This window comes from Mytilus edulis, chromosome 8 (genome assembly GCF_963676685.1).
Source record: "Mytilus edulis chromosome 8, xbMytEdul2.2, whole genome shotgun sequence".
Lineage (NCBI taxonomy): Eukaryota > Metazoa > Mollusca > Bivalvia > Mytilida > Mytilidae > Mytilus > Mytilus edulis.
Window position 1 is genome coordinate 18090897 of NC_092351.1, and position 26670 is coordinate 18117566.

General features: G+C 33.1%; 2 protein-coding genes across 5 annotated transcripts in view; both read left to right on the forward strand.

Annotated features, from left to right (window-relative positions):
- LOC139484978 (uncharacterized) overlaps positions 1-12796 on the forward strand; it is a 131245-nt gene extending 118449 nt beyond the window's left edge. For both annotated transcript variants that reach the window (XM_071269044.1, XM_071269043.1), the window contains exons 3-7: positions 887-965; positions 3027-3104; positions 3389-3655; positions 4539-4625; positions 6956-12796. In XM_071269044.1, the coding sequence (XP_071125145.1) occupies positions 887-965; positions 3027-3104; positions 3389-3655; positions 4539-4625; positions 6956-11202 (4758 nt within the window). In that variant the 3' untranslated portion in view covers positions 11203-12796. The remainder of the gene's footprint in view (positions 1-886; positions 966-3026; positions 3105-3388; positions 3656-4538; positions 4626-6955) is intronic.
- Positions 1-26670, forward strand: part of LOC139484982 (FHF complex subunit HOOK-interacting protein 1B-like) — a 626211-nt gene that overhangs the window by 297597 nt on the left and 301944 nt on the right. The gene's annotated exons all lie outside the window — the stretch shown is intronic.

Consider the following 26670-nt stretch of genomic DNA (forward strand, 5'->3'; position numbering starts at 1 on the left):
TGTACCACGATTTTACGAGCTTTTCCTGGAATTCGTTAAATCACCATCTAATGTTTAGAAAATTTATATCATGTTTCCAATCACTATGATACAAGAAAATGAATAACCAAGACAATGACAACTATTGTCATTCTTCGTAAAGTCAATTCCCGGGGTAAAACAGAAGTTATGATAAAAGGTCACTATTTAGCCTTCATTGGACAGTAAATTTTGTTCTATCATGTTTTTTTTTCACTAAATTTTGATAATTGTTCACCTGAATCTAAAACATAATCTGTAGCCATCCGTTCAATATGTTTGCCCAAATCTTTGAATTACACTAAAACTAAACACTGCTCATGTGCCTGTCAGACGTCTGTAATTTAGTGGTTTTCGTTTTTTGCTGTGTACAAATGTATCAAATATGGTTATCGTTCATTATTTCCTGTTACAAAACTTTGATTGTTTCGAAAAACTAAGGATTTTCGTATCCCAGGAGTATATTACCTTAGCTGTATTTGGCACAATTGATTTGGAATTTTGGGTCCTTAATTCTCTACAACTTTGTACCTGTTTCGCTCTATAACTTTTTTGATGTGATCGTCACTGATGAGTCTTATGTAGACGAAACGCGCGTCTGGCGTATTAAAATATAATCATGATACCTTTGATTACTATTTCTACACAAATCAGGCCGTTAGTTTTCTCGTTTAAATTCTTTTACATTTCTCGTTTTGGAATCCCTTATAGCTGACTTCTTAGTATAGATTATACGTAATATTGAAGGTCGAACGGTGATATATAGCTGTTAATTAATGAGTCATCTGATATCTGATAAAAATTGTATCATAAGCAATCATACCACATCTTTCTATTTTTATAATTATACGAACATATTTTATTATAGGACATACCGGCTGTGATAGAAACTGCTGTTGAAGCTGCTTTTGAAAAGTTTCAAGGAAAACATGAAAGCACCCACGCAGGTAACGTTTAAGACTCTAGGATAATAATTTTTTTTGTATATACTAGATATATAGATTATAACATGGCATTTTTCATATCAGACCCCTTATCAGCCCTAGTTCATGATATCAGCACGAGAGCCGACAGGCTCGAGTGATGATTTTGACCATGGGTTGATCAGGGGTCTGATATAAAAAATGACATGTTATGTTCTTTTTATCATATATTTCAGCAGAAGACATAAAGACAAAAACTATTGTTACAACTTTGAAAAAATGCTTTTGTTGTAATAATTGTTTTGCACTTTTAAATATTATATATTTCCCTTATTCTAATACTTTTTTTTTTATCCAACTGTGTTATGTTTTACACATTAAAACGTAACATTTAGGGGTATTTTCCGGTATTTGCCGAATAACCTCGAAATGTCTTGCGATAACGTTACAGAAAAGCAGTTGATAAAAACCGGAAGCAGTTGATAACAAAAGTCATATCACACGGCTGAGGCAATTCTTTAAATTTAATGAATAAATACATAATCATACAAATAAGGACATCATTCATAAATATAGCTCAACATGCAGACTTCTTAAACGTTCAGGTATTTCACATCCGATACTTTATGGAAATATTCATTATAAAGAACAAAAATGTCAGTATTTACCTTAGAAGCTAACAAAACCTTTAGATAGACTTATTAAGAAGGGATATAGTTACGATACTGTGATCAGGTCATTAAAGATTGCATATTTTGGCGTTAATATTGATTAACTTATAGGGTCTTTGCATCGGAACTAAACACATTTATTTAAAAACCAGTTGTTGGCATGACGCGGGTTATGTTCTTCTCATATATGTTATGATGGTATGATACTAAACCCCTCACGGGAAGGATTGTGCCTAATATTCATATGATGAAGACTAATTTTCAATCAGTTAAATTGAAGTCTGGAGCTGGCATGTCAGTTAACTGCTAGTAGTCTGATGTTATTTATGTATTATTGTCATTTTGTTTATTTTCTTTGGTTACATCGTCTAACATCAGACTCGAATTTCTCTTGAACTGAATTTTAATGTGCGTATTGTTATGTGTTTACTTTTCTGCATTGGCTAGAGGTATAGAGGGAGGGTTGAGATCTCATAAACATGTTTAACTCCGCCGCATTTTTGCGCCTGACCCAAGTCAGGAGACTCTGCCCTTTGTTAGTCTTGTATTATTTTTAATTTTAGTTTCTTGAGTACAATTTGGAGTTTAGTATGGCGTTCATTATCACTGAACTAGTATATGTATTTGTTTAGGGGCCAGCTGAAGGACGCCTCCGGATGCGGAAATTTCTCGCTGCATTGAAGACCTGTTGATGACCTTCTGCTGTTGTCTTCTCTATGGTCGGGTTGTTGTCTCTTTGACACATTTCCCATTTCCATTCTCAATTTTATGTAAAAACTAGTTTTATCATTGGGTACAATTAAACCATTATTTTCTTTAAGTATATGATAAACGGATTTATTCCTTGATCGTGCTCCCAAATATGTATATACAGGTGCTCCTAGGAATACTTATAAAATGCAACTTAAAGAGAACATTAATGTATGATATTTTTTCTAACTAAATCCCGAAATTTGCCAAGTAACGCCGAAATGCCCTGCGCAGGCCAATGATAATAGACGGTAGCATGTGATAACTTTTTCAGCCTGCTAAACACTATTTCGGAAAATATTGAATTTATGTTAATTTAATGTTATTATCATACTGTAATATTTATAAGTTATTTGTTATAAATATATAATAAAAAGATATACAGCATAATTTTATGAGAATATTTCATACATGGCAATTTTTAAAAAGTTTAACTCTTTCCTAAACTTTACATTTTATGAACAAGTAACAATACGCGAATAATAGTAAGTAATTAAAGATCCTGGGATAAAAAATTATGAAAGAAATCAAACAAGAAAAGTTGTGTACTTAAAACTGAAAACAGCTATGACTGAGACTGATGGCAACCAATAACATCCAGAAAAAAAGCAGCTTGAGTAGAAGATAAAATCATTTTCATTTAAGATTATCAATTTCATTGTAGATACCAAAGAGTCGCAAACAAGATACGAACGAAGCCCAAGCAAAGAAAGTTTAGACCGCAGTTTTACAGAAGAACATGGTAATAGTAACATGCAAATGTTTAATCCTTTTTAATAATTGAACGTCACGAAAAGTGTTTTTTTTTAAACTTAAGATGAATAAATAATTCATATTTCATGATTTCAATGAACCCATGCGATTAACACGCGTTCAAACTATGATAGCCGTGTATTGTTTCAAGTAACTAATTGAATTGTAGATTTCAGAAATCGTTCTTCCACAATCATGCTTGGCGTATGTGATTTTAGTATTAATATTTTTGTTAAGACATATAAAGATCAATCTGCATCGATTTACTTGCAGATATTCTCCCTGATAGTTTTCTGCATTGTCTTGCGTATGGGTTGAGTGTTAACTGGAAAGATGCTGCCTTTGGACTGCAATTCAACAAAAATGAAATAGACGAAATAAAAGAAGAAAATCCATCGAGTATTGTAGTTCAAGCCACCACTATGCTAATTAAATGGAAAAGACGCAGAGGAATACAACCAGAAATGATCGACGAAATATGTCATGCTTTGACCGAGTGTGGAAGAAAAGACTTGAGTGACACTTTAAAAAAGAAGCTAGGTGATTTAACTTGTATGATATGTGTATAAAATCATCAAGCGCTTAGCCGTTCTTTAAAAAATAACTTACATATCTCTCTTCGAGACCTCATTTTAACAAAACAAAACTTAAAATTAATCTAAAATATTTACAGAACTCTTGGTTGATTGTTTGATTAGATATTGGTCTAGCTAAACCATCAGTGACGTAGAAATTATAACTAATATATGAAAAGGGTGTGGATTAAAATGCATACCATTCAAGGCCTTTCTGTTTTTCCATATAATTTTTATTGTCAATTATTAGCAAGTGCCCTGTCGAATCTGATACCGAAACATATGTATATGTCACATGTTAGCCGGTTCGTAAACGGTGTATTTGGTATTTGCTATATACACGGGTCATTATCACAGCTGAACTTGGTCATTAAACAGGAATTGACTGTAATAAATTCAATCAATGACCAACAAAATATATCTACAAGTGTGTGAAAACAAGGACGGATTCAAACAGAAAGACTTATTGAAAGTGGAGAAAACTGTTGACTTTATCAAATGACAATACAAATACTGAAAATCTAGGCTGAAAATAAATGGTACTGAATTCAGTCACAGACCCATGATGTCACGGGTGTGTTCTATTTTCTATTGAAGTCAATCGAAATTAAAACCAACCCTCTTATACATTCGCTTTAAACACAAAGTGTTTCTAAATCTGATGGAAAACCGAAACAAACTAGAACGTATTTTAAACCTCTTTTGGTTTTCAAAATATAATATTAAAAAATATAAATATTACGTACAGAAAAGTAATTATTTTAAATATATTATCATGATTTGGCATTACTACTTGTTGTGTATTTAGAAAAGCTGATAATGATATGTACATTTATCCCCCTTTAAAGGTATTTATAAATCCGAGAAAGTAAATGAGGAAGATTCACCAACTGGTTTGCAATCAACTGGTATTTCAAGACAGATTTCTTATCGAGGTTTGTCTATTACTGTACTATCCACTTAATCACTTGATATTACTATAATCACAAATAACACGTTCTCCAAATGACAACAAGATATTTCATAGGAGTAATATGACGGTGTCATAAGTGGAACAGGATCAGCCAATTGACATTACAAAAAAAACAACATTACAATATGTAATTTCTGATGTCTTGAAAGAATATAAAAGTACGCACTGTCATACAGAAAACAGTCAAAAACATACATTACGCAAAGTAGATGGTCACATAAACCCAAATAAAGGCTATATAAACTATTGTTTAATTAGATATCATATCAATCTTGTTTGGTCCAAACAGTAAATCAGAAAAAAGTCAAGTATGCGTATCAACAGATTCCTTAATATGTTGATGTATACGATACAATTCTCAGCAAATCATAAAAATAATATACAGTGTTTTAATTACTCCTCACTCAATAATAAGTAGATAAAAAAACATGATTTTTTTTAAATTTACAAAATATTTAATCAATTGCATTTCAGGACATTGTTACAATTCATATAGAAAATAAATAATGTTTAAATCGGATCAAATATATTCTTACCGATTATGCTCTATTATAAATCATCCTGCGTGTCAAAGTACAATCCAAACAAATTGAAAAACACATTATCATAGAAAAACTCACGTCATAAAGACGAGCGGCAAAGACGGCAAATATAGGTAGCGCAGTAACCGTTAATAATTGTATAGAAAAATGTAGCTTTTATTAAAAGCTTACCTATAAACTAAATAGTTAATAACTGTATAGAATAATGTAACTTTTACAAAAAGCTTTCCCATAAATTCACCAGTGGTAGGTAAGCGACAATGTAGAATACACTATTAGTGTTTAAATGAATGAATCTTCTATCAAATATTCATAACATAAACATAAGAATACGTATGATTCTTACAATACATCTTTATCTTTATAATGGCCATCTTCTTAATATTTGATTCAGTTTTAGTTTGAGTCAGCAGTATGTCTTCTTACTCTTAAAATCGTTTTTTCGTTTAAGTACCGAACTTTTCATTGCAACTAATCCTAAATGGTTAATCGTTTTTACATGAAACTTATTAGACTGTTTGATCCTAAAGTGCATATTTGCCTCTTGGTAGAATGTTCCCGTCACATGAGTATTTTATTTTCATAGATATTTTTTTCCAACTTAAATTGTGTTATCCTGGACAACACAGAGTTTATCATTGCGACTATTTGCTTTGTTGTATCCCTTATCTTGGTATGATTCCTTTAGATGCTTATTTACAAAATTGCATAGGGATAAGAAGAATGTTTGGCCTTGTCTAGCATCCTGCTAGTCATTTTGTATCAGGAATATGACAGGAGATATCCATTCGTTTAATGTGTTCTTTGGGATTTTACTTTTTTCTCCTCCAATGGAATAGAAATGACTAAATCCTAGATGATATGTTTTTTTGTTTGTTTTTATTTTAAATTATGCATACTGTATTGAAAACTTTCACATTTGTTATTTTGATACAGAAAATACCGGTACCTTATCGGCATTGTTAAACATTAGATTGTATATTTAGAAAATTTGTTAGTAATTGTTAATATTCAAAATTATAAATATATACAATACATTATTGTGTATCCATTATTTCAATATTTATCAATAAAGAGAGAATTTTATTTCAGAGAGAAAGTGAGAAGAGAAGAGAAAATAAAAAATAAATAAAACACAAATGCAAAACAAAAACAAAAAAAGAAAAACTAGAAAAAAAAATCAAAAAAAAAAATCCTTAAAATTTGGAAATTGGCTGCAGTATTTTATTCTTAAAAATACAACATTAAATACATTTGGCAAAGTTGGTTTCTCATTGTAAATGATTCATACAAACACAAAACTGATATTAAAGAATGTATATGCTATTTTAGAAACAAAAACAAGAACAAAAACAATAAACAACACAGCATATTATACAAAAACATACATGGTGGTGTTGAGAAGGCTAACAACAATATACACAATAACATGATATGTTGATGTGCATGTGGTCTAGATATTCCAAAACTTTTGACTTTGTTCAGCTCTAACTATGTATTCACACTGCCTCCATAAATTAAACACTTGACAACAATCACAATGTATGTTAACCACTTCTTCCGTCCCCCTATTTAAGTCAGTAAAATACTTTAACATCAATTCAGAAGGCGGGGGTATTTTTCCATCCGACAGCTCGAGTTTTAATTGCATGTTTTTGCTTTTTACTACATGCACTAAGCATGTGATCAGAAAAGAAGTTTGGAAGTGTCTGTAAATAATCTTATATACTGAAATTTGTTTAAATTTCAGATGAGGAACTGGAAGAGCTTGAGACTACTGAAGGACAATTTATTGAAACCAGTGCTTTTGAGGAAGTCAAAAGGGTGTTAATGGATAAGAAAATGGTATTCATAAAAGGTGAGAATGGATCGGGCAAGACAAGTCTCGGATATCATTTATATTGTGATTTAATAGATAACAAAACCATGGATAAGGATAACATTTGTAAGAATATGACTGAATTTTTAAATGAATATGATCTTGAAGAAACACAAGTGTTATTTTTAGATGATGTATTTGGGACGCTACACTTTGATAAAACCGAGTTCCGCAAATGGTCAGAACTCATGGAACGGATGCCTGAAGATCGCAAAAACGAAAATTATGCTGGGTGTGTAACATACATGATTTTCACCTCGAGAAGCAGTTTGATTGAAATGATTAATCAAAAAGAATATGTTGGTTGTATGGATCAAAGTTATTTGGTTGACATTCCTTCTATCACAAAAAGGTTATCGGTTTTAGAAAAGAAAAATATCTTCAGTCGATTTTGGTCAAAATATCACAAAGAAGGGTCTGCTCAACCTTCCTTCATCAACAACTTTCAATTTCCAGAGACAAAAGATTTCGACTTTTGGTTCTCTGCTGAAGTGATGGCAAGATGCTCTTACGGAGAAACATTCTGGAAAGATCCTGTAAACTTCTTGCTAAAAAAATTAAAAGATGAAATTGACAGCAGTACTATTTCACTCGAGCTTTGCAAAAAATTAATTTCAAATAATTCCAAAGAAAAAAAATGTTCTGATTCACACACACTTGGTTGCAGGTTTTTAAAGGATGAACGAAAACTTCTTAAACAACATCCTGAATTTTTTAAGTATATCTCTCCAGACCAATTCGAGTTTCAGCACACATTGATGAAAGACAAAATTGAGATTTACCTAGCTGGAAAAGGTGATTTGGCAGATGCAATAAGACATTTGCCTCTTCAACATCTAATGACTGCTGTTTTACCGAAAAAAGGTGGTCATTTGTTAAAAAAAAAAGAGATCGAACTTCGTTTGAAAAATGAACATATATGTCATTTAATAGATAGACTAATAGCAGAGGTTTTAAAAGGTAATGTCAAAGATGTATCATCACATGATGTTTGGAATACCGACGCTTGGGTTATCATGCTCGACAATATCTTGAAGAAGGAGTCATCTGACAAGATACACACATTGTTGACGATTGAAGACAGAAATGAAGGTAAAAACTTTCTTTACTGGAGCGCCCTGAAACATAAACGGCGACTGTGCGAGAAACTTCTACGGCATATTGAGAGTTGTGAACAAATAGAATATAAAGAAAATTTGCTTTCTGTGACCCTTGTTGGTGCATGTACAATACAAAAGAATATTTCAATCGTTAGGGAGCTAATCAAATTTGGTGCCGACGTCAGTTTCTGCAATGCTTGTCGAATAGAAGACACCATGCGAAATGATGAAAAGGGAATTGAATATTTAACAGATGAACAACACATGTGTCCTCTCGATGTAGCTATAAGTTATGGAAACATTTCTCATGTAGAAAATCTGCTGAATCGTGGAGCTACTATATCTCATTGTTCCTGGCGACAGTGGGAAATAATTCATAAAGCATTTGCCCTTGGTGATATGTTTGTTAAACAACCAGTATTTCTTGAAGCTTTTTTGGATGTTTTTTCAAAGTACAATGCGGATAAGCAAACTATATCTCCCTGCGTCGAGAAGTCCGGATTTTATGTCCTTTTCAATGAAATCAATGAGTCGTGCGATGATTTAGACCATATATTCCTAACATTTGCCAAGTACAGTGTATTAAGTACTACTCTTTTGGATGCATTTCTTGAATGCAAAGTGGATGTAAATGTGACCAACAGAGACAAAAAGAACGCCTTACATTTACTTGTGGACCATTCGGGGCTTGATATATGTGAAAAATGTAAAGTAATAGAGTTACTATTACTGAAAGGATGCGATGCTAACATGAAAGCTAAACAGCGACAAACCCCACTGTCATTAGCCATAAGAAAACAGTATAAACATCCACAGATTCTGCAGACTCTTTTGGAAGGAAATGCTGATGTTAATATCAAAGTAGGAGAAGGAAAATCTTTGTTACATGTTTGTATAGAAACTGCAATGCCGCCAAATGATGCGATAAATATCATTAGAAAATTGAAAGATCAAAATTGCGATCCATATTTGGTAGACAAAAAAGGTCAAAGCGTAATCGAAATCCTATTTCAACAGGACGAAATTAACATCGACATTTTAAGTGAACTTTGCCGTCATCCCCTCCATACTTGCCTTGAATACAGCAAAATACCAGAAGAAAGAAAATTGAAAATCATCCGATATTTACATGGCAGAGGAATGGACATAGATTGTCGTGACGAGAAAGAACAAACCCCTTTATCGACTGCAATCACCTCATGTTGTAGTCCGTCAGTCATTCAATGCTTTCTCCAGCTGGGAGCTTCACTAAATCTTAAGTTTGGGAATGATCATTCCATATTGCAATTATTTCTGAGATTTCATCCTGACATAGACGATTTGACGATTAAAGAGTTTGTTAATCAAGATGTACATCTCCAGTCGAGAAATTTCTTGGTTATCATAGCGGATATTTTGAAAAGCAGCAAAAATTATCATTTCGTATTGAAACTCATTTTGGGCCAATTGTCGTCCGAATCAGCATCCTTTAAATCATTCTTTGATGACGAAAATAGAACATTTCTGCATCTGACCGTTATGTCAGTATTGACGGATAGGGAATGTAAAGAGGTTTCCGAAATGTTTATCAACAATGGAGTTGATGTAAATCACAGAACAAAAGGTAAAATTCATGCTCTACATTTGGCAATACGAAACGATAAAGTCAGAAGGACGAGCACTATTATATACCTGTTGGAGCATTCCAAGTTAAAGGAGTTTAATGCAAAAACATTCTTGTCAGATATTTTTGATAGTGGACAAATTTGTATAGAAATTTTATCCAGAGCAATTGACAAAAAAATTATCAACAAATCTAAACCACCAAAAACTAAAATATTGCACATTCTAGCAGAAAAGGGGTTAGACAACTTTTATAAAAACTTTCCAAATACAGGTACCACGACTTGTCCCCCTTCTATAGAGTCAAATCTTGGACTTCCTCATTCCCAAAGCGTTAGTTCTAAAATGATAGATATGGTAGAACGCAACGTAACATCTAACGAATCGCAGATTATAAAATGTTTATTGGATTGTGGGTTTCAAATAAATGAAAAAGATGGCCTTGGAAGAACTCCGTTGCACAAAGCTTGCTATTGCAAAGATCAAGACATAAGTTTGATCAGTGCATTATGTGAAAATGGTGCAGATACAAATGCGAAGGATCAAGATAAAAACACGCCACTTCATTCATGTGTAGCCTCAGCATCCGAAGATCTGATTACTTTAGCTGTGTGCAAAATTTTATTAAAATACTCGGCAAAGGTTGGAAAATGTAACAACAAGAATAGAACCCCCTTGTTGCTTGCTGTTAAACAAGAGACAGAAAGAATAAAAACAGTGACATTTCTTTTAAACAACAATTCTGATATCAACGTTAAAGATAGCAAAGACGAAAGTTGTCTGCATTACTGCATACGAAAACGAACGCCAGATATTGATGCTTGTAAACTGTTACAAATTCTATTGGAAAGCAATCCCAAATTAGAACATAAGAATACTCTTGGTTTGACGGCTTTAAATCTGGCATCCACATTTAACACATTTAGTCGAGTTTCATGCATAATTCGACTTCTTGAAAAGGGGGCGAAAGTAAATTCTATTGATTCGTTCAATCGCACCCCACTTTTCAATGTTGTTCGTTGTTTGCGAGGTCATGATATCCTGTTATCTCTTGAAAGAATAGTTAGACTTGCTATTTTATTTGCGTGCCATGCAGATCCGGGGTATGCAACTCAAACCAACGAGACAGTAAACGATTTTGAAACCGGAGATTCCGTAGTAAAAAGTATGATAAGAGAATACCCTGCAACAGAAGACAAACTTGTGTCATTTATCTGTACAAAGCTTCAAGCAGTCTCAAAAAATTACTCAGAGCATTCACAAAAACAAAGTTTTAAATTTGAATTGAAGGAGTTAAAGAAAGAAATCTCTGGGGCTATTACCGAGGCAATCGGATATTTAGGCGAAATTTGCTTTGATAATGAGGAAGACGATGTTTGTCTTAGCAGTGATTATTGTGCACAAGTAGCAATGTAGATTGACGAATAAACATTTGTTACTAGGCAAATTGTGTTACCAAACTGTTTGATTGAGTAGACAAAAAAGCTTTAGTTTATAGCATAGTGTGTACTAACTTCCAGTTGGTCTTTTGATGTAACAGGTTATATAAAGGCTTTAGTTTATAGAATATGGTATATAAACTTCCAGTTAATCTTTCGGTTTGAACACCATAGTATAAATTTAAAACGTCTTCATTAATCATAATACCAATACTGTTACAATGCAGTATTTCAAAATTTCAATATGCCAAGATTATTTGATTTTATATACACGTATTAGACCTTTGTAGAATTGTTTCGACGAATTCTAACATAGTCTATTTTCTTTGACCAAAAATTTAGAGCAAATACGACTAACTCAAAAAGTCATAAGGACAACAATGGTCCTCATTTTAATATACGTCAAATATTATAAATTGGCCATGAGGATATCAACGTTGATAACACAGAAATTGTTACATTTTTTGTTATCCCTTGAATAAGTATAGATTTTGGGTACTGACGTTGTTTATCATCTTAATACTAGTAACGTGTCTAGTAGTATTAGCTCACATAGCCCGAAGAGCCAAGTGAGCTTTTTTCATCACTTAGCGTCCGTCGTCCGTCGGCATCGCTAACGTTTACAAAAATCTTCTCTTCTGAAACTACCGAGACAAATTTAGCCAAAATTGGTCACAATCATTATACGTGTATCTAGTTTAAGATATGTGTCCGATATCACCGCCAACCAACCAAGATGGCCGCCACGGATAAAAATAGAGCAAATGGTAAAATGTAGATTTTGGCTTCTATCTCTAAAAATAAAGCATTTAGAGCAAATCTGACATTAATAAAAATGTTCATCATGTTAAGATATATCTGTTCTGAAATTTTCAGACGCTTCAGACAAACTCTTGTAAGTTGCTGTCCCTGAATTAGTATTTTTCATGACATTTTGTTGTTTTTGTTATTATTTTGAATATTATTATAGATAGAGATAATTTGTAAACAGCAATAATGTTTAGCAAAGTAAGAATTACAAATAAGTCACCATGATCAAAATGGTCAAATGACCCCATAAGGAGTTATTGCTCTCTAAAGTCAAATTTAACGATATTTCGTAAATTTTTGTAATCTTTTACGAAAATCGTCTCCGGGGCCCAATTCTGTTTGTTATCTTTATTAACGATTTGCAGTCATGTGCTGAGTCTGACGTATACATGTTTGCAGATGACACTATAACTGGAGTGAAAAATGGCTATTACGTTTTCACCCGGACAAATATAAAGTACTTCTAATTGGTACCAAATCCAATTATGGGCAAGATAGCACTTATAAAATGTCGACATACGATGGATCTGAAATCACACTAGAAACAGTTCAATCAGAGAAAGATGTAGGAGTAACTATAGATTCAAAGCTAAAGTTTGATAAACATATCAAACACAAGTCAACAAAGCAAACCAACTAGTTGGGATTATAAGAAGAACTTTTAAATATTTAGATTATAAAAGCTTCTGCCTACTATTTAAGCCTGAGCCCGTCCTCATCTTGAATATGCTAGTAGTATATGGAACCCCCACAAAAAGAAAGATATCGAGACAATTGAAAACGTCCAACGTAGAGCAATAAAAATGTTACCCAACCTTAAAGATTTGTCATACGAAGAACGCTTAAAAATTCTGAAAATTCCAACTTTAAAATTTAGAAGGCTAAGAAGCGACATGATAGAAACATATAAGATAACAATAGGGGTATATGACTCAGAAGTAACAGAAGGTCTACTCACTCGTAACACCAGCTCGACAACAAGACGCAACTCTATGAAAAAAATTGAAGCAGACTAGACATCAGAAAATATTACTTTACTAACAGATTAGTGGAAGTAAGGAACAGCCTACCAGACATCGTAGTGACCGCAAAGAATGTAAAGATTTTTGGAAATCGCCTAGACAAACATTGGACAAACATTGGAAAGAACATCCAATGATTTATAACTTTGACACTGAATACACTTATAACACCGGAAGTAGCACAAGTGTAGTTAGTGACGATGAACCAGAGCCAAATATAGAGGATCAAACTGATCTCCTGCGTTTGAAAACACTTAGGTAGACTTAGGTAGGTAGAAACAGCTGAAACAAATTTAACCCAACTTGGCCACAAATAAGCATAGAGTATTTAGTTTTTAAAAATGTAACGGTTGACCCTGTATGCCAACTAACATGGCAGACATGGTTAAAAATAGAACATATGGACAAAATGCTGTTTTTGACGTGTATCTCTGAAACAAGAGCAAAATTATAACGATTGCATTATTTCATGTGAGCGATACAGGTTCCTTGGAGCCTATAGTGGGTTTTTTTATGACTATTACTTTTACTGTTTAGTCTGTTTTTGGTGATATCCATTTGACGTGACTCTGTTCTTGTTATTGTATTATTATGCTATGGTACATTTTTGTAATCTTTTCTTCCTTTTTTGCTTATGTGCTTTGTCTATATGCTTTTTGTAGTTCCTTGTTAAATATTTAGTAAATCCAGAAATTTCATTTATAACCGTAAATTTAAAGTATATATACTTAACTAAGTTTACTATCAAAAATATTCCATTCTCTGAGAACTGATATTCAATTTTGTTTTTCATAATAAAAGTTGCATGCAAATATTTCATCTTCTCTTTCACTGAGTTTATTGACATTTTTGTTTAAAAACAGCATCTGTTATTATCAACAAATGAGAAGAAAAGAGTTTGTTCTTCATTCCTTTCAATATTTTTGCAATGTTACCAAAGAAAAAGGAATACCATTGGTTAGAAACCAATTTTTAATCTGTTCTTATAATATTTGTGTATGTTCACATTCCCCAAAACAAATGTTCTTATGTTTAAATTTCTGTAAAACAAAATGTACAATTTAGTTTAACATAAATCTTAATTTTATGACGAAATTTGTTTCTTGCTAAGATTCGAAAATTGAATCTATACTGCAGCCACTGCAACTTAGTATTTTTTGTGACAAAAAAATGGCAAATTTTCTCCAATGAATTTTAATCAAAGCCAAAAAGTGCATCTTTAGTGACTTTTGGTAACATTTTTATTTCACTTAAAACTTAAAATAGACATAACTTTAGATACTTTTGATCTTTTGACAAGTATTTTCTCATTTTTAAAGAGAGAAAAAAGTCCGATCGTAATTTACAATATCATTTATAAATCTTATACCATTTTCAAACCAATCTTTATTAAAAAAAGGTTTATTTTTTTTAACTTAATGTTGTTGTTAAACCAGATTGGACTAGCTAGAAAGCATTCAAATCTTTTTTTCTGAGAAGTTGCCATGCTTTCAGAAATATTTGTCAAAATTTATTTTTGATATTTTGTTGTAATTTTCACACTCATATATTTTTTCATCTTCTTCATGTACATTGCACAAAAACACATTCTACAATTTGTTGATTGTTTTTAATAATCTTGTTATCCATTTATTTTTGATATTTTTACCTATTATGTCTGTTTGTTTTGTTCACACATCTTTGTCAATATTTTAGTATTTGATGCTAATTCATATAAGAGAGAGGTTTAGCTAGCTATAAAATCCAGGTTCAATCTACCATTTTCTTCATACAAAATGCCTGTACCAAGTCAGAAATATGACAGTTGTTATCCATTCGTTAGATGAGTTTCAGATTTTGTCATTTAATCAGGAACTTTCCGTTTTGAATTTTCTTCGGTGTTCAGTATTTTTGTAATTTTACATTTTACATGTACATTTATTGTAAACAGATTATGATTATGAATCTGGGTGGGCAAAATTTGTATTTAGATGAGTGTGTTATGTTAGTTATTTGGCACAACCGAATTGACACTTTAATTTTGATTTAAAATGTGTTGAAAGAAACTTAATGATCAATGTATAGAATGTTGATATTCGTAAATGTTTTTAAGCGTCATTCACATTGTGCTATAGAACATTCACAACTCATTTTTGATTTGAAAACAAAAAATGTAAAGAATTATTCCATTTTATAATCCTTTGTAAATATTGATGAGGTTGTTACCGATTTCCAGTCGAGACCTCAATTTGCCAAGAACCAAAAGGTTGTGTCTTCTCTGTGACCTGATGGACATCGCTAATGGAAACCACTTTATTGTGTCATGTAGCTGTATTAATAATGTTAAAAAGAATCTGGTTCCCAACTGTTGTCATGAAAATGTAAACTATTTTCAATAATGTAATCATATTAGAAAAAAACAAACTAATCTTTAGTTTTTTTTATACTTTTAATTCACACATGCAGAACACATTTGTATACTGTAAATATGTATAAGTCCTCTGTAAAATTGTATTATCTTTTTTTTAGAATAAAGTATTCATTAACAAGACCGTATCGTGGTTCACCCTAACGCCAATTATCAACTAAAGAGTATACAATCGATTTAATAGATATAAGAATTTTTTGTATGAGTGCCAATTAGACAACTCTCTATCCAAGTCACAACTTGTAAAAGTAAACCAGTATTAAATTATCAATATTGGTCAAAGTACGGTCTTCAACACGGAGCCTTGGCTCACAATGAATACCTAGCTAAATGATATATATTAAAGGACAGCACAAATTACTAGTGTAACAGTATTCAAAAGGGAAAACCAACGGTCTAATCTATATTAAAAACGAGAAACGAGAAACACTTATGAACCACATCAACAAACGACAACTGCTGAACATCAGATTCCTGACTTAGGACAGGTGCAAACAAATGCAGGGGGATTTTAACGTTTTAATAGTTACCAACCTTAACCCTTATCTGAAACAATAGTGTGACATCACAAAATAGAAAGATACACTATAGAATATCAATTGAAATGGCTGTACTCAATTAAAAATTTTCCTGATTGTTATTCTTCAGATGCCTACCATACCAAATTTTTGAAGAAGAAAAAAACAGAACAAAAAAGAAAAGGATTTTAGCCTTAAATTCTAAACAAAAAAAGGAAAACGAGTCTCAATTTGAAGAGGGTGGTTTTGGTGTTTACGTCAATAAGACAGCATTCAAAAGAGACAATAACCAAAAGTCCTCTTCTAGAGTGCACCATCCAGTTGTTAACAATGGACTTTAAATTTGCATACACAGAATGTCAATCGCCAGATAAATGTGACATAACCATTGTACAATGTTAAGTACATAAAACACGTAATAAAAAGTAACGTTTAGACAAAATCTAATCAATGTATGCTCTTATTACTAGTATCTAACAGTATATAAAATGCAGAGGTGAAATCGTAGCATTCTACTTATTATACAGTTTATCAGTGACTACAGTTTAGAGTAGATATATGACAGCAACATCATTAAACAGGTCGGGACCACTACCTTATATGGAAATGCATAAATTAGCATACTTATGTTCTCGCACATGTGATTGTTTATTTACATGTGACGCAATTTATTTTTACCTAGGTTTTTGACCAATCCACTTAATGAGTCACAATGCATGATGGACAACTACGTGTTTACAATCAACCAAGAACACGTGTTATTTACTGACATACAACACATTTTTTCGTGCAATGCGGGATTCACAATTTCGCTTAGTTTTTCATTTTGTGTATCCTCATTTATAGTTCGTGATATAAATTATTACTTCCATGCTCAGATTAACGAAGAGTTGTTTCTATGCGAAGAAAAAAGGGTTTGAATTACCCGATATATAGCCATTTACATGTTTGATGATGGCACAGAGATTTCATGTATTTGTCCACCACACAGCAACGAAACAACAGCGAAAAAACACAATTACACATGAGACAAACTTACTAGTGTAAAGTAAGCCGTCGATAACAGCCGGTGCTGATATTCACGAGTAAAGCAATTTTCGTATAGATAATCAAAGGCAAATGTGTGATCCTTGAATTTTGTGTTCGTAAAAAAGGCGAAGAAATATTTACATACATGGCAGTGTTAACAAAATCTATAAGTATTTATTTTTGTCCCATTTCAGTATATTGGACTTCCAAACTGTTCCCTTTGTATTGAAGGTAGTGAAGTCAGCAACTGTAGTTTCATTTTGTTCGTTTTTTAACGGGCTCGGACATTTGCCAAACTGAATAAAATCATTACTTATGATTTATTATACCTGCAAAGTAAAACTTTGGTTGGCTTGCTTGCTTTGTTTGTATAGTTGTTTATACAAGCTTTGAAAATAAGATTGATATCTTTAAACAATATATATATAGGCATAGTTTAACTTGTATATTTAATATTTTGTACAATATACAAACAAAGCAAGCAAGCTAACCAAAGTTTTGCTCTACATGCATTAGGAAATAAGCTGTAATGATGTTATCCATATGTATGTGCGACAAGGTGGAAATTGCAGCGTTGGATCTATAATAAAATAGAAGATGTGGTTATGATTGCCAATGAGACAGCTGTCCACAAGAGACCAAAATGACACAGAAATTAACATTTATAGATCACCGTACGGGCTTCAACAATGAGCAAAGCCCATACCGCATAGTCAGCTATAAAGGCCCAGATATGACAATGTAAAACAATTCAAACGAGAAAACTAACGGCCTTAATTATATATAAAAAAAAATGAATGAAAAACAAATATGTATCACATAAACAAACGACAACCACTGAAATACAGGCTCCTATACAATATATTTTTTTTATGGAATAGATTTTTTCTCCTTTTATATATTTAATTGAGCGGTTTTTTTTTTGTTTTTTTTTTGGATTGTTTTACACAAGTAATTTTTGTGTCATTTATAGCTTACTTTTCAGCATTGCACCTATGACTGCTTACTTTACCAAATTATGTCTTTGTTGAAAAGATGTCTCATTTGGCACTCATACCTCATCTTCTTATTTCTATATACAAAGCACGTTTTAGAAAAAAATAATAGGTAATATGGCACCCACTATGATCCAGAGACTTTTAATATTGGAGATATTTTATATATGTCAACGGGGCAGCAGCCGAACGATAAAAAACCTCTGAGGTATATTTTGTGATAACATTAGCAACAAACGGATATTATCGATGGATGAAACTATAAAAAAAAAATGTATTGATCTATTATACCGTACCCGCTCAGTGGCGGATCTAGGGGCGGGGGTTCCGGGGGATGGACCCCCTTTTTTGGACGATCAGTGCATTTGGATGGGGACAAGTACTTAGAACCCCCTCCCCTTTTGTCCAGGAGTAGGACCCCCCTTTTTTAAATGGCTGAATCGGCCTTTGCCGCGTTCATAACATTTATTTTTAGTATACTAAATATTAGGATGTTCTTACTTTTAGTTCAGGTCCTGATAAAAAAAATTACACATTCAGTACAGAAAGAAGTGTTTCAATGAAAGTTTTCGTGTTTCACTAGGCAGAAATGACTTTGGAATGACATTATACCGGTTTAAAAGAGCTCAAATGATTTTCTTATTGGACAGTGGTCACTTCATTGGATATTTCACTGTTTCATGTCGTGAAATTAATGCAGGTTCAATTCATAACAATGCACAAAATCGGTTCAACTACTTATGCAAGGCAAAAAAAAAAGTCGAATCGTGAAGCCAGTAAACAATATTTTTTTAATCTGAGCATGCAAATTGAAGATTACGTTATATATTTTACACAAAATATATTTGCAGAATAAAAACATTAGTAATTAGAGTCCCAGACAATATATTAGTTGACTGTTTTCCCACTAATTCCACGTGTTTTAAGTAGTAGTTTAACTCGCACATGTAATTGTTTATTTACATGTGACGCAATTTATTTTTACCTAGGTTTTTGACCAATCCACATAATGAGTCACAATGCATGATGGACTACTAAGTGTTTACAATCAAACAAGAACACGTGTTATTTACTGAAATACAACACATTTTTTCGTGCAATGCGGGATTCACAATTTCGCTTAGTTTTTCATTTTGTGTATCCTCATTTACAGTTCGTGATATAAAGTATTACTTCCATGCTCAGATTAACGAAGAGTTGTTTCTATGTGAAGAAAAAAGGGTTTGAATTACCCGATATATAGCCAGCAACATGTTTGATGATGGCACAGATATTTTTCATGTATTATTTCACCAGAAGCAACGAAACAACAGCGAAAAAACACAATTACCCATGAGACAAACTTACTAGTGTAAAGTAAGCCGTCGATAACAGCCGGTGCTGATATTCAAGAGTACAGCAATGTTCGTATAGATAATTAAAGGCAAATGTGGGATCCTTGAATTTTGTGTTCGTAAAAAAGGCGAAGAAATATTTACATACATGGCAGTGTTAACAAAATTTATAAGTATTTTTGTTGGTCACATTTCAGTATATGGGACTTCCAAACTGTTCCCTTTTTTTTTGAAGGTAGTGAAGTCAGCAACTGTAGTTTCATTTTGTTCGTTTTTTAACGGGCTCGGACATTTGCCAAACTGAATAAAATCATTACAGCTGATTTCTTAAACCTGCAAAGTAAAACTTTGGTTGGCTTGCTTGCTTTGTTTGTATAGTTGTTTATACAAGCTTTGAAAATAAGATTGACATCTATAAACAATATATATATATAGGCATAGTTTAACTTGTATATTTTATATTTTGTACAATATACAAACAAGCAAGCAAGCTAACCAAAGTTTTGCTCCACATGCATAAGAAATAAGCTGTAATAATTTTATCAATATGTATGTGCGACAAGGTGGAAAATTTGATATGTTTTGTGAAAATTGCAGCGTTGGATCTATAATAAAAAAAGAAGATGTGGTATGATTGCCAATGAGACAGCTGTCCACAAGAGACCAAAATGACACAGAAATTAACATTTATAGATCACCGTACGGGCTTCAACAATGAGCAAAGCCCATACCGTATAGTCAGCTATAAAAGTCCCCGATATGACAATGTAAAACAATTCAAACAAGAAAACTAACGGCCTTAATTATGTAAAAAAAAAAAATGAACGAAAAACAAATATGTAACACATAAACAAACAACAACCACTGAAATACAGGCTCCTATACAAGATATTTTTTTTGATGGAATAGATTTCTTGTCCTTTTATATATTTGATGGGGCCGGGTTTTTTTTGGTTTTTTGTTGTTGTTTGGATTGTTTTACACAAGTAATTTTTGGGTCATTAATAGCTTACTTTTCAGCATTGGACCTATGACTGATTACTTTACTAAATTATGTCTTTATTGGAAAGATGTCTCATTTGGCACTCATACCTCATCTTCTTATTTCTATATACAAAGCACGTTTAAAATAGGCAATATGGCACCCACTATGATCCAGAGACTGTAATATTGGAGATATTTTACATATGTCAACAGGACAGCAGCCGAACGATAAAAAAACCTCTGAGGTATATTTTGTGATAAAATTAGCAACAAACGGATATTATCGATGGATGAATTTAAACTATAAAAAATGCATTATACAAGTTTAAAAGAGCTCAAATGATTTTCTTACTGGACAGTGGTCACTTCATTGGATATTTCACTGCGTCATGTCGTGAAATTAATGCAGGTTCAATTTATAACAATGAACAAAACCGGTTCAACTACTTTTGCAAGGCGAAAAAGAAAGTCGAATCGTGAAGCCAATTAACAATATTTTTTAAATCTGAGCATGCAAATTGAAGATTACGTTATATATTTTACATTAAATATATTTGCAGAATAAAAACTTGGGTAATGAGAGTCCCAGACAATATATTAATTGACTGTTTTCCCACTAATTCCACGTGTTTTAAGTAGTAGTTTACTCGTAGTAGCCCACAATGCATTGTAGTTCATTGAGTCGATTGGTCAGTTTTTCAAGGCCATATTGGCCTTGTGTTTTGGAAATTACTATGCAAATATATTCTGACGTCAGAAAATCGAGTTCTCGACCTGTTAAACGTTCATGTAGGCAATCTAATCATCACACCATCAAATTTGCGTCAGAGAGTTCTTGCTATGTTGTTGTAACATGACACTATCAGTTTGTCACGGACTTATGAGTTTTAGTATCCCTTTGGTATCTTCCGCACGGACTTATGAGTTTGAGTATCCCTTTGGTATCTTCCGCACGGACTTATGGGTTTGAGTATTCCTTTGGTATATTCCGCCTTTGTTTTCTCCTATAACTATTGTATACATTATGAAATGTTTAGACAAGAAATATAATTCTAAATATAGAATTGAGAAAGGAAATGGTGAATATGTCAAAGCGACAACCACCCGACCATAGAGCAAACAACAGCCGAAGGCAACCAATGGGTCTTCAATGTAGCGAGAATTCCCGCACCCGTAGGTGTCCTTCAGCTGGCCCCTAAAATATGCATAATAGTACAGTGATAATGGACGTCATACTAAACTCCGAATTATACACAAGAAACTAAAATTTAAAATCATACAAGACTAACAAAGGCCAGAGGCTCCTGACTTGGGACAGGCGCAAAATTGCGGCGGGGTTAAACATGTTTATGAGATCTCAACCCTCCCCCTATACCTCTAGCCAATGTAGAAAAGTAAAACAATAACAATACGCACATTAAAATTCAGTTCAAGAGAAGTCCGAGTCTGATGTCAAAAGATGTAACAAAAGAAAATAAATAAAATGACAATAATACATGAATAACAACAGACTACTAGCAGTTAACTGACATGCCAGCTCCAGACCTCAATTAAACTGATTGAAAGATTATGTCTTCATCATATGAATATCAGGTACAATCCCTCCCGTTAGGGGTTTAGTATCATACTATCATAAAATATATGAGAAGAACATAACCCGTGTCATGCCAACAACTGTTTTTTTTAGAAATAAATGTGTTTAGTTCCGATGCAAAGACCCTATCAGTGAATCAATGTTAAAGCCAAAATATGCAATCTTTAATGACCTGACAACAGTATCGTAACTATATCCCCTTTTAATAAGTCTATTTAAAGGATTTGTTAGTTTCTGAGGAGAATACTGACATTTTTGTGCTTTATAAAGAATATTTCCATAAAATTTTGGATGTGAAATACCTGAACGTATAAGATGTCTGCATGTTGAGTTATATTTACGAATTATTTCCTTATACCGGTGATAAAATTTAGTAAATGTTTTGACCAGTTTGTGATATCGAAAACCCTGGTGTAATAATTTTTCAGTTATACAAAAATTTCTCTCGCTAAAATCTAATACATTGTTACATACACGAGCGAATCGTACAAGTTGAGATATATAAACACCATAAGATGGTGACAAGGGAACGTCACCATCTAAAAATGGATAATTAACAATAGGAAATGAAAAATCATCTCTTTTATCATAAATTTTTGTATTAAGCTTCCCGTTTATGATATAGATATCAAGATCGAGGAAAGGGCAGTGGTCATTGTTATCATTAGCTTTATTTAAAGTAAGTTCTACAGGATAAATTTCTTTAGTATACATACTGAAGTCGTCATTATTTAGAGCCAATATATCATCCAAATATCTAAAAGTATTGTTAAATTTTTGTATCAAATGTTGTTTTGATGGGTCTTTGCTAATTTTAGTCATAAATTGTAACTCATAACAATACAAAAACAGGTCCGCAATAAGTGGTGCACAGTTAGTCCCCATTGGAATTCCAATAACTTGACGATATACGGAATCTCCAAAGCGAACAAAAATGTTATCAAGTAAAAATTCAAGTGCATAAATAGTATCAAAGCATGTCCAATTGACATAGTTCTTTTGTTTATTGCTACTAAAAAATTATCTAAAAGAGTTTGAACATATGTACTCGCATTCCGACTTTTTAAATGCCCAGTTAATTAGGGATGTGAATTTTTTCTTAATAAGAATATGAGGCAAAGTGGTATATAGGGTAGAAAAACAAAACTTTGAACAGATTCAAAATCACCAATATATGCATGCAATTTATCAAGTACTTCCAACGAGTTTTTGACACTCCAAAAGTAATTAATTCCACTATTTTCAAAGGCCTTATTTGAACAATTTATTATCAGGTTTTTTATTGTACCAAGTGTACTAGTAAGTAAAACAGACAATTTAGTAGTTGAACAATGGCTGGAAGATGAAATAAATCTATATTTGTAAGGTTTTTTATAACATGTAACCGACATTCTCTAATTCAATACACGTGTAGGTTAATAAAACGTCAAGGAGATCTTATGACTAGACCAACTTAAACCTTTTGAAAAAAAAATGTCGATATTCTCTCAGCTATCATGGGCGAACTGTTAATTGATTTCATTCAGATATTTTGACTTGACCAACTGGAATATAGTGTTTATTGATATTCACGTCATAAATCATTTACTTTATACAATATTAGAACTAAAAACATTACAAGATGCGAAGGTTTAGTTTAGGATTGTTCAAAAAGTTCAACTAGAAATCTTCTTTAAAGTTTAGCCTCCAATATGTTTAACTAAATGCTTGGGGGTCACTCAGATCCATCTGATTTCTAATCACTATTTCGTAAGAGTTTCTTGGCATCTTTTCAATTATTTCACTTATCATTCATATTTTACATTCATTTTCCAAGCCTTTTTCATTTAACATCTCTAACCTCAACTCAACACCTTAAAACATTGTAGCCCACCGTCACGCGGGGGCTGGTCCACTGCCACGAATAGGTCGTCAGATGAAGCTTCGCTTTGTCATTCTTTTGTCAGTTGTGTTGTTCAAGTTGAGCGTAGTGGCTTGTCAGCTGGTGTACTTTCCACGAAAGAATCGCTTCCTGACAAAGTCACGGAGCAAAATTTTTCGTCAGATAGTTGAGTGATTTCCCAAGGCCAACGGGAAAAACATAAAACATATTTTGAAACAGAATTTTGACTGTCAGTTTTACACGAATACACAGAGGAAAAACGAGTACATAAAGTTTAATTATAGAATGATATGATTTCATTTCAACAGGTTAAGGTAACGGGTAAGTAAATTGCTTGTGCGGTGATTGTTTTGTCATAAATTGTTTAAACTTAAAACTTAAAGAACAATACATTAAAAAATTGATAAATCGAAAAAATGAAGGGGTTTACGCTATAAGGTAAAAAGGGCATATAAAAATGCACCCAAATTTAACGCAACTTTCTAATAATAAGCACACAAAATTTACGGAAAAATACCTTACACCATCAAATCGTTCACGTGAATGTTAGAATTAGAAATAGAAAGGGGGGATGTGTCAAAGAGACTTAAGAACCCGAATGTGTCAAAGAGACAAGAATACGTCAAAGAGACACAAATGCGTCAAAGAAACAAGAATGCGTCAAAGAGACAAGAACCCGACCAAAGAGCAGAAAACAGCCGAAGCCCACCAATGGGTTTTTAACACAGCGAGAAATACCGCACCGAAGGGCTTCAGATAGTCCCTAAAATTGACAATGGAAAAGAACATGTAGTATATTCACGCACGCGAAATAAGTAAACGCTATCTTGCTGACAAAAGACTTGTGTACATACAATATGCTTAGCTCCGTCTAAACTGAAACAACGCTACTTTACTTACAATAGACTTGTGTGCATACAATATACCAAGCTCTGTCTAAACTAAAATAACGCTATCGGACTAACAATATAATGTTGTGCATACAACATGCCAAGTTTAATCTTTAAAGAAACGTAGTACATTCTTATGGGTCATATCGCATACCTTATCAAGATGAAGAAATCCTGGGAAATATCATTTAAGGTTGTATGTCGAACTAAGTTTTTTTTAAAACGACATTGACGGTCGGTTCATGTAGTTTGGGTGTCTTTCGAAATCTTGGATAAAAAAACAACAACCGAGAACTTGAGGGCTAGATGTGTATTTTTAGCAGAAAAAAACCACACGTACGCTATCCGTATCTTTTTTGTGATATTCTAAAACCATTTTGGAAAAGCTATCTTATCGTATTTTATTTTACAATTCCATCATTAAGTTTTTCCTGTATAATCCATATAAAATGTGTCAATTTGTCACAACCTGTAGCTTGAGAAAGTGCTTGGTGATCTATCATTTTTATCATATTTTTGATAATATATCAATATGGGGCCGTGTCAACGAAGCTGATCTATGCTTAGGACATGTCTAGGGATGGTCTTAGGACACGTCTTAGTCCTAAGTCAGGTTAACGAAAATCTTCTAAAATTAGACATTTCTTAAATTATGGTCCTAAAGTTAGGATATATATAAAGGTGTCTTAGGATAGTCCTAAAAGTTAAAGTTAAATTCACTCACACACATATAAAAGTCCGAAGGTTCTTGGTCCAGTTTATACACCAATAAATTCCTTTCAAAAGGCGTTTAATCCTTATAATTCTTTGAAATTGGAGATAAGGAATTAATTTTTCCACACTCGTAACCTCTGTCACATATACATTGTACATTACTGTCATTGAATAGACCTGGCATATGCATACATTTGTTTGATGACGCAAAAATATGTATTTCCTGAAATTTGCTATCTGATGAAATATAAACTAAAAAACTGTTACCATCATTCTAACGAATGTTTTGTTTTATTAATGCCGCCATCTTGTTTACATTGGTTGCGAAAAGAAGTTCGGTCAACGTCGTCTATCGAAAAATAAACAACGTCAAGAACTACTAATCATATGAACGTATTTTCGAATATCAAAATCATATAAGAATTTATTCTGTATTGTACTTTATTAGGGTGGTGTATATGAGTAGTGTAGTGCGAGCAGTATGACCCCCAAACCTCGGACGCGGACGCGAGCGCTATATTTGGACCTGCGCGCGAACGCGACCGCCATATTTTGGCCTTCGCGCGGACATCGGGACAACAACTCCATATTTGGACCTGAAATCGGGACGCGAGACGCTATAGTTGGACCTGTGCGCGTACACTAACCCTATATTTGGGCCTCAGCAAGGACATCAGAGTTGGACTTGACATGGGGATGCATACCTCAGGATATATGTTTCCATGCAAGGTTTGTTCTGGTACGAAGACTGTAAACGCGCCAGATTGATGTACAATAAACTCATCATAGTTACCAGGATTAAATTTTGTGTTTACGCCAGACGTGCGTTTCGTCTTCAAAAGACTCATCAGTGACGCTCGAATCCAAAAAATAAATTCGCGTCCACTTTCAAGGGGGTGACGTAACTTCCACCTTGGAGGGTAGCTTGGTCCAACATTAAGGTATAGCGTCCGCGTACGCGCCTAAATACGGCGTTCGTGTGAGTCATATCCTTAGGTATGCATCCCCATGTCGAGTCCAACTCTGATGTCCATGCTGAGGCCCAAATATAGCGTTAGTGTACGCGCGCAGGTCCAACTATAGCGTCTCGCGTCCCGAATTCAGGTCCAAATATGAAGTTGTTGTCCCAAAGTCCGCGCGAAGGCCCAAATATGGCGTTCGCGTACAAATATAGCGCTCGCTGACGGGCATGAGGACCTTGCAAGGTATGCACATACAAAATATAGTTATCCTATTACTTATAATAAGAGAGAATTTAACATTACA